We start from the raw sequence: 9636 nt of genomic DNA on the forward strand, positions 1-9636 counted from the left end.
TCGACTTTCGACTACCTCCGGTTGCTCGAGGTCGTGGACCATAAAGATGGGTGCGTTCGTGAAGCCGCCGCTTGTCTGATCGCGCAAAACACTTTCCACAATGTGTGCATTCATACGGCTTAATCTTTGTATGAATTCGCTCGTGGATCTTTAATTTGTCGGATCGGGTAAACCGCTTGGGACAAAATGTGCACGCGTAAGGTCGAACGCCCGTATGGGTTCGATGGTGAATCTTTAGCTTGTCAGACCGTGTAAAACGCTGCTTACATGTGGCACATTCGAACGGTTTGACGTTCAGATGGGATATCTCGTGTAGTCGCATCTTGTCAGCCCGGAGAAACGCCTTGCCACATATAGAACACTTGTGTGGTCTGATGTCCGAGTGGGTGAGCTTGTGGTTCTTCAATGACTTCATGCCAGAATAACGCTTGAGACATAGGTCACATTGATACGGCTTGGCAGCAGGGTCGTCTGCATGTGGTGGAGGAGGTGGATCACCCAAAGATGGATCGAGTTTCAGCAAGATCTCCTCGGGCAGAGTTGGCAGAGGGGATAAAATGCCTGGGAGCGGAGACAGAGAACGTTCACTCAGAGAATTGCAGTTGAGGGAAGTGAGACCTGGCACAGAGCCAGACAAGACACAATTCAGGGAAATGTCTCGGTTAAGTGGAACGGAAGTGGGGCAGGATAAAACGGTGGCACTTTCATTGTTGAGATGCACTGCTGTATTAGGAACGGCAGTTACGGTGGGACTCGTGGCGCATGTTGTGGATGATATACTAGTGATTGATTTCGATTTGGATTTTCGTCTACTTTTTTCCGGCTGTTTGGGTGTGGTTGTGGTGAGCTGAGGTTGGAGGCCCTGTGGTTGGGCAGGCTGTTGCGAAAGTCCCAGGTCAGGAAGCTGTGGAGTTAGGTTTGGCATTACAAACCCCATCGCAGGTGTCATATGGTTATGTTGTAAACCAGTCGAGAGGGTAGACTGGTTGGTCGATTGTTGTTGTTGCTGATGTCTAAACAACTGTTGTTGCTGAAGCTGCAGCTGTTGCTGGTGCTGTTGCATTTGTAACTGTTGTTGGTGTTGCTGCTGGAGCTGCAGTTGTTGTTGCAAATGTAGCTGCTGTTGTTGCCGCTGCTGTTGCAGCTGTTGTTGTTGATGTGGTGAGGATGCCTGCTGGTTCGTGGTCGCCGACGGCAGGCCGGAAGACACGGTCGGTGAAGTCATACCGATGGCTGTAACTGGGCTGTCCAGAACTGCACCACGTACATTTGTAGTTTGCTGATGCTGTTGTTGTTGTTGTTGTGGCTGCTCCTGTTGATGATGATGAGATGGGAATTGAAAAGTTGGCGTTATTGGATGTGGCGGTGACAAAGGGAGTGTAGATGCTGCAGTTCCTGCACCTGCCGCCGCAGAAAACTGCCCCCAGGTGGCGAACGGAGCGTTTTGAACCATAACTAGGTTGTATGGGGGGGGGGGGGAGAAAGAAATGTAGGAACACATGACAATAATAAATACTGGCTAGATTCATATCACAACAACAAAAGTACGTGTGGGATAGATGAGTTACACTGGCCCGAAATGGCATTTCCTCATCCAATTCGGCTAAATGAAATAGGCAAAGATAGTTATGACAGTTCGGTACTTTTAGAAACGAACAACCATAAGCTACATTTTGGATACCTTGAAATCGCGTGTTCATGTGAAGCACAAAACGTCAGCACATACTGTAAATGCAATGCGCCTTCCAATAATGTCATACTTTTTGAGTTCAGAGCCTAACCTTTAGTTTCCACGGACAGAAAAGACTGATTTTGTGTAATGAAGTAGGTCCTCAAGAAAGGATGGGTTAAAAACGACTCCAACTCATGTGACTTAACGGTTGGAAACGCACTTCGAAGGAGCGGAACAGTTGAAACACGCAACACGATACAAGAGGTCACGGTCTGCCGTTTCAAGGGGGATTCGTCAAACAACCCCCACCATCATTATTAGGGAAAACAATGCGACCAGTCTGCAACAAGCCAAGTTACGTCACTACGTTCCGAAAGTACAGTGCTTCTGATGTAACGATGTCCGGAGACCTGCATCACTGGACGGCTTTACAACGAGGCGCCTAAAAACCCAAGTCAAGCGAATTCAGGTTGTTCAAAATATCGACAAAGGAAAATAAAGCAATTTGGCCTCTAGGCCGGCAATAACCCAAACAAGTCAGCTGTAAGAGCCTTTCGGTGCCCAGCTGCCATGCCACCCGAAGGAAGCACGAGGGCTGGGATACTGCCAGGTTCCCCAAGCCTAAACAAGAGAAGCCGAGAGGTAGAGGTCGGGCTCGAACCACAGACCTTTCGGTCAGTAAATTCGCGCTCTAGAGCCATCTCGCCCAGGCCAGCAATAAAGATTGGAGCGTAACTTTACAGACAGTTTGGTAGATACAATCGCGTTAGCCGCAAGTTCTGCTATATGCTGACTGGTGTTGTAGCAAGCCAAAATGATTGTAATTAGCGCAACCCAACCGGTTACTGAGCTCAAAAAGCTGCAACGCCTCTTCATAAGACAGGCATACTGTTTGACGTACACATTCTCAATCATTTGCTACACCTGTCAAGTTGCCGTTACCGAGTAGGGCACTGCTCTTGATTAGCGCAAACGAAGAATTGGACAGGCAACTTGGCAAAAGGGTCCTCGTGCTTGGCTAGAGATTTCACAAAGATCTGACCACTACCAGTGGTGTGCATAGTGTCAACGTCCATACAGATAACCTGAATGAGTACTTGGAGGTGTGAGAACCAGGCAATAGTTGTGGTGGTCCTCTCTACTTTTATTTTTATTCCAACACTGTTCCGAATAAAGTCTCCAGAGGTTTATGATTGGGATGATGTTGTTGCTTATGACGATGACTGCCACGGACCTGTGTGGACGAGGGCGAGCTTTAGCTCGAAAGGGATGGTTACATTAACCGCACGAGAGGTAATTGAGTCAAAAGGTGTCACACTTGAGTGAGTGAATGTCTTTATGAGTACTCAACATCAAGAACGAGTACCCCCCCCCCACCAGGTCAAGCCATGAGATTCACGGTTTACAAGAGCAAAATGACAGGGTACATCTAATAGTTGAGGTAGTTATGCCTAGCAAGTTACCATATGTAAGGCAACTTGGTTCACCTTTCAGGGGGAACCCAACCAAATGAGCACAGCTATTTTAGCCATTTTATTGGAAAGTCATGATCTGATGGCAACCTGTGAAACTGCTGATCCAGCATTCGGTATCATTATTACGGATGAAAATAACGCTCCAATGCCAGGGCACCACATACCTTATTCAGCGTTTAGGTAACAGGGTGAAAAAGAAAAGAGGTGGACTTGGAAGGTACCCAATGAGAGCACGGGCGAGATGGCCCAAGTGGTTAGAGTGCGAATTTACTGTAAGGTCCGTGGTTCGAACTCGACCTCCGCCTCTCGAATTCCCCTGTCTAGGCTAGGGCAACCTGGCAGTATCCCAGCCCTCATGTAACCGCCCTCATGTAATGGCAGCAGGCACCGAAAGGGTGCGACAACTGAACGATCATTTATTTCTTATTCAATGAGAGCTCACCATCATTATTTCCTGCGATGCATATACCTGGACTCTGGACACAAACTGATGACACAAACGTCACTGACATCGGCTAGCCGCCATAACTCACACAGATTTGAGCAAACCACATTAAGATCGTAGTCCGGAAGAGGGAAGACGCCAACAGCACCTACACACTTCCCATTTCTTGAGAACGTTCCGCCAAGTCACATTTTATCAATGATACACCATAAGGGAAATAATCGCCTGTTCCCTATTAATGCAAACTAAAAAAGAAAATCACTTCCCCAGTTTTCTACTAGATTCAGATTTGAGCTCCAATTCCACTTTCCTCTTCGGTCATATTACCAATGAACGTAAATCATTCCCTCGTACTCGTGACGATCTACTCTATCTTGCTCCGAAGCCTGAATAGTAAGGAGAACTGGATCAAAACAAGTATTTTTCTATAACCTAGTGTCATCAAGACTTCAGTGGAATGCTTCCCGTGAAGTCTCATTGTGTAATAACGGTGTTTTCCTCAACTTAGCTCTCGATCTGAGCCTCACAAGCTAGCATTCCCGTCAGCGTACAGTAACGCCCAAAACCAGGTCAAGAACACTTGTACAGCGCGTTGTACATAAAGTGTATACTGCAACAACGTTCTGGAAGTTCTGACGCCTTCTGGATGCTCCACTGGCATCCGGCGAATACTAGGTCATGATTAGCTGCTGGGTACAGGCTTTCGACCAATCAGAGTTCGCATTGATGCCGGACCGACAAGCGGCCTGAACTTTGGCCCATTTTGTGCGGGGTAGGCTTCTCGGGCGTAGCGGTACCTAACTGCAAGCCGTAAAGCGGTATCGGTGTGGAACTCTGCCTAAAACACTACCAACTCCTAACATCATTTACGATCCATGCCTTTCTGGAGACCGGATAGTCTCGGTTCCTGGTCTAGCGGGTACGAAAATGGCACCAAACAAACGTGCCCTTTGGTGTATAGTTGCTATGCTACCCGAAAGAAGCAACAGGGCAGAGGAACTACCCAAGTGTAGATAGGAGCCGGAGTTGGGTTGGAACCAAGGACCTCCAGGTCAGTAGGTTCGGTCCTTAACCACTGAGCCACATCGAGCCTATGTAGATTCCAAATGGAATAGAAAACCATGAGTGCCAGTCTTTGGTGTCACTCTGAAGGGCATTTCCGGGGCGAACAAACATCGTGCGTTGGAAAGGTGTCATTTGATCACTTCTGTATACTTCACAACTGGCTTCAGTGTTGACCGAATCAAAGACAAATTTTGTATCCTCATGAGCATCTCCAACAGGCGCCAGCTTTAGATATTATTGTACTCCAATATAGATTCCATCTTGCGAGTGGAGTCAGTCAGCCGAAAGGCTGAGAAGTACTGTACAGTTCTTTTGTCCTTACTGGGAATCATCAGCAGTGCGCATCGAGGAGTTTCAAACATACGACGTCCCGTCCGGTCACCAGCGGCCAATCAGTACTGGCACCGGCACTCAGACATGATATAGCGTCATACTGTAATCGCGTGCTGACTGGCTGCTCGACTGATGAGTTCTCAGGTCACAGATTCACGCAAATCGTGAATTATTCCTTCTTTTGAGTCATTTAATGTTTGTTGATTGTATGGGACATAGGAATCTCCTTTTGTAAGTGAAAGTAATCTATGATAAAAAGGGCAGAAGCACTGTACAACTGTTTCATTCCTATTGAAAATCACCTATAGCGCATATCTCACGAAAATCCCTGAAATGGAAATCTTAGTCTTCATTGTCATACCTCGTTGTACCTCTCTAAAACTTCAGAATCAAGAAATGAGTTCACTAATTGGTATACGTACTTCGGAAGCTGCATACGCCGTAATTAACCATAAGGCGGTTGGGGCATGTACTACGCATGCCCAACCAACGTCTCCCAAGCGTTGTTTTCGGTTTCAAACAAATAGTAGCGAAAGGTTCTCGGGGAGCAGACCACGAATTGAAAGCAGATACCGTTAAACCGAGTGCTATGGATTATCTGCGCCTTCCTGACTGGAGCCAACGTGATCCAGTGTGCATGTATCTGGAAAACCTGGAGAACATGGCGCACTCCTATGCCAAGTGATGTGCCTGCTGTGAGCCTCTAGCGTGGTTGTCCAGCTAAATTTTCCCTGTCGTTGTGCGCGGGGCTTAGGTCGGATGAGGTCTGAGAAGGATTATAGGTCAATCCTGTTGGCGACGCCTTACTTCGACATGATGTCGAGATGTGCTTACTTTAGTGCTGTTCAAAGGTGCAGGGATTGTATTCTTGATAGTCTTCTCTAAGGACGTAAAAACGTCCTCCTCGCACTAAGTTGCTACCCTTTTCTTTCCACTCCTTACTAATTAGCTTAAGTTGGAGAAATGCAGCTAAAAAATCGTCAGCAGTGCTGGCGATGTGATGCATCTACCCATATAGGTAAATCTGTCCACAAATCTTTAGCGACTCTGATGTCATGAGTTTTAGTGGTGCACTCACCCAATATTGTAACAGTCCGTCGAACTTTGAAAGCGCAAAGAACTAACCAAATCGCACGGTAACATTATTCACATTATTTAGTGTATTTTGCATCAGGATGGAATCCGAACTAAGTAACGTGACGTAATCTGCCTACCCGAAGTCCTTGAATGCGTCCACCCCTTCAGAGGTAAAGACAGCAAATGTCCCTTCCTTCCTCAATTCGATTATGAAATTGAAGGTGAAAAAGGGTAGCCTTGACGAATACCACTTTTGGTGAAGTCAGGATACTAGTCTCCGCAGAAATCAATGCGCCCTAGGTGTTAAGGCCTAATGATTGGAGAACTGTGACGAAACCGTTCACCACACCTCCGAAGGAGGGACATCGCAACAAAACAATAGTCGACTGAGACGAAAGCTACGTTTGGATCTGGGAGGACAACTGTTGACTTCCTACAAATGATGCCGTGTAAGAGGAGTTAACTTAGGGTAAAGATGTGATCATTGCATCCAAGACCCGTATAGAGTCCTGCCAGATTTCAACAGTTCTGCTTCTCGCGAGTTCCGATAAGCTTGCGTAGGATGATAACCGTGGTGGTGACCGAACCCAGATAATTCTCACATTCGGACGTTACAACTTTGTTTAAAACAGGGACACCGTAATTCATTGGCCACACATGTAGCACTTCATTCGTCTTCCACAAGGTTATGCTAGGTTGTTAGCCTTACTAGAGTGCGGACGAATTGTCTCCCCATCTTTAAATGAGGACTGGGAAGACAATTAACACCAGATGTGTCGGTTCGCTTCAAAGGTTTGACTTCGTCTTCTGCTGGAACCGAGTGGTTTACGCCCGATTGTAAAGCTGGTGGTGCATCGAACGTTATGTTTGACACCGCAGTCCAGCGAAACTGTACTCCGAAGTGCTCCGCGGAGCGAAGCAGGCGGCAAGACTTGCGATGGATATTTGATCCATCTTATTCCGTGATGGCATCGCTGACAGACCGCGTGAATGGCCGGCCACCCTTCCCATTTGTAAGCCTTCCTCAGCAATAGTTTCTCTGGGGCAATCTTGAGACTGCGGACCAGGCGTCACTTTAGAGATCTCATCGAGTCGTATTGTCTCTCCAGGGACAACGACCTTTTTCTACTTCAATTACGGACGTGGGTCGCCGTGAGATTCTATTACAAACAGATATGTTATTGCTTTGGGAAGTCAAATTAAGTATCTCGGATTCCAGAAAATTCTTCAGTTGGCCGACCGGTTTGTTTTGAGTTCATAAGTTGTCTAGATCGATTAACATCTGTGAAAACCGAATCTTACAGACGGGGAATATTATAGCAATGAACTGCCCACTCCTCTGTCACCGAAAAAACGATCTTCAAGACGAACTTAGTAGTCATTATTCAACATCCATCCAAAGCCTAGCTATCATGCTACCCGAAGGAAGCACGAAGCCCGCGATTGGTCCAGGTTACCCAAGCACAGACCGGGTTGAACTCGAACTAAGGACCCTCTCGTTCGAACCCGACCTCTATCTCTTGAATTCCTCTGTCTAGGCTTGGGTAGTATACCAGCCCTCGTGCTTCATTCGGGTGGCATGGGAGTCGGGCATCGAAAGGGTGCTACAGCTGAACGATTTTTTCAGCACAAAACTCTTCGGTTTTGGAAATACTTAATAGAACTTAAAGGCATTGAATAAAGTGCTGGCGGTTACGGTCACGCTTTGGGCGATCGAGGTGTGCGATTTTTAGGACCGACCTGTTCTAACCCGTCCTTTTTCGAGGGAGGAGGAGGCACCGCTGCCTCCATAAGTATAGACAGTGGAGGGAAAACTTAACTGCCCTAGCACAGAGCAGTGTGGCTTTGACTCCAGGCCACCTCGATGGGGGCATTTCGCCCCTTATCTGGTTGTTCCCACTTGGCCCTCTTGAGGTTTAACCTTGAGAAATGAAGTTCCAGACGGTGTGACCTACGGGAACATTACAACACTCAAGCCCAACCACCACGTCAAGACGGCAGCTCTTGAAGGTCGGCAATCTAAATGCATCGGATCAGTTGGACGTCAGAGTAATTCTCCAATATCTGTTGCATCATTCAATCAATGACGACGTTGAATAGCACTGATGATAGGGGACATCCTGGACTGACACATGAGGAAAGGTCAAAATCAGAGATTTCCCCCACCGAAAACACGGACGGGAACACTCGTTGTCAACCAAAAAGTTTCGGTGAGGGCAATGCGCATGGCCGGTACAACATCGGTAAAGAGGATAGTCCTTTATGGTTTACGGTGGGCAGGGTTGAACGGTGTCACAGCCGATGAAGCAGGGAATTGTTTGCTGCTGCAATCTGGCCCAGAAGTCGATGTAGAGTGAATAGATGGTCCACGCAGCCTATCCTGTGGACAAACATTTTTAGGAGTTGTATTCAAACACCCACCAACCTCTGCCTCTCGACTTCCCCTATCTAGGCTTGGGCAACCTGGCAGTATCCCAGCCCTCGTGCTTTCGGGTGGCATAGCACTTAGGCACCGGGTGTTACAGCTGAACGATTCAAGCACCCCGTACTTCGGAAAATCTCTAAAGGAGTCAAGTGGAGGTTTTAGAGGAGACATCTACGAGTTTTCAGGCGAAATTCCGTTAACCTATGCCTGAAAGCCTAGAAGCATCGTACAACTGTTAGTTCTTGTTGGGGCTCATTAACAGTGCACATCTCACGAGTCTCCAGGGAGATTTGAACTCGCAGCCTCCCGGCTAGCAGGTGAAAACCAAACTGTTTAGTTATGAGCGACTAGTCGGCGGTGCGATTAGTTCGCATCTGTTGAAATGAATGTGTAGATAGCATAGTTAAGTTCAGTGGGTTGTCTCTAAAGCAATTCTGAACTAAACAGGATCCCAAGATAGTAGCGCATTGTGGGCATGCTCACTCAAGACAGACCAGCAAATGTCCTTGTGTTGAGAACCCAAGCTCGCTTATTGGCCACCCCTACCACTGGGATAGTACAGGATACGTCGCCTCCAAAAAACACCACTAGTATTGTGGGCGTTTACTGGCTTGAATACCTTGAAGCCCTGATAAATATTGATTTCTGGTGAGTAGATTAAGCGCCTGCAAGAACTGGGCTGTTAAATTTCGCAATTAAAAATGGCACGGCGGAGAGTGAGATAAACAGTCATCATCAAGTCACTACAATGAGTAAGTCGGTAAGTCCTATAGAACGTACCTATTTTTCAATACATGGTTTGACTAAGCGGACGCCCTGGAAACTGCGATGTAAACATCAGCAGAGTTATGATCGCTGAGTGCCAAGTCCGTCAGTTATCAATCAGATCTACTGCCAACATGCACGAACAAGTAACATATCGCCAATCTGAAACATGACTATCGTTTCAAACTGAAGACAGTACAGACAAATGAGCTGTTGCGTGACAAGACAAGCCTGTTTCGCTTAATTCGGGTGTACGCTGTCATCATCATCATCATCATCACCATCACTGTCAGCTGTAATAATCTCGTACTCGTCGTACAGTGGTTGTAGCTGCCGCAGTTTCGTTCACCGATGATTGGGGGGGGGGGAGGTAGCTGGG

The 9636-nt window shown here is 47.1% G+C and overlaps 1 protein-coding gene across 1 annotated transcript in view; it reads left to right on the forward strand.

Moving 5' to 3' along the window:
• Nucleotides 1–557: 557 nt before the first annotated feature.
• T265_02732 (hypothetical protein) overlaps nucleotides 558–9636 on the forward strand; it is a gene marked incomplete at both ends in the record, with an annotated part of 28002 nt that continues 18923 nt past the window's right edge. Inside the window, one exon of the mRNA XM_009167047.1 lies at nucleotides 558–842. Coding sequence (XP_009165311.1) covers nucleotides 558–842 — 285 coding nt within the window. The remainder of the gene's footprint in view (nucleotides 843–9636) is intronic.

Source organism: Opisthorchis viverrini (assembly GCF_000715545.1).
Source record: "Opisthorchis viverrini unplaced genomic scaffold opera_v5_35, whole genome shotgun sequence".
NCBI classification, from domain to species: domain Eukaryota; kingdom Metazoa; phylum Platyhelminthes; class Trematoda; order Opisthorchiida; family Opisthorchiidae; genus Opisthorchis; species Opisthorchis viverrini.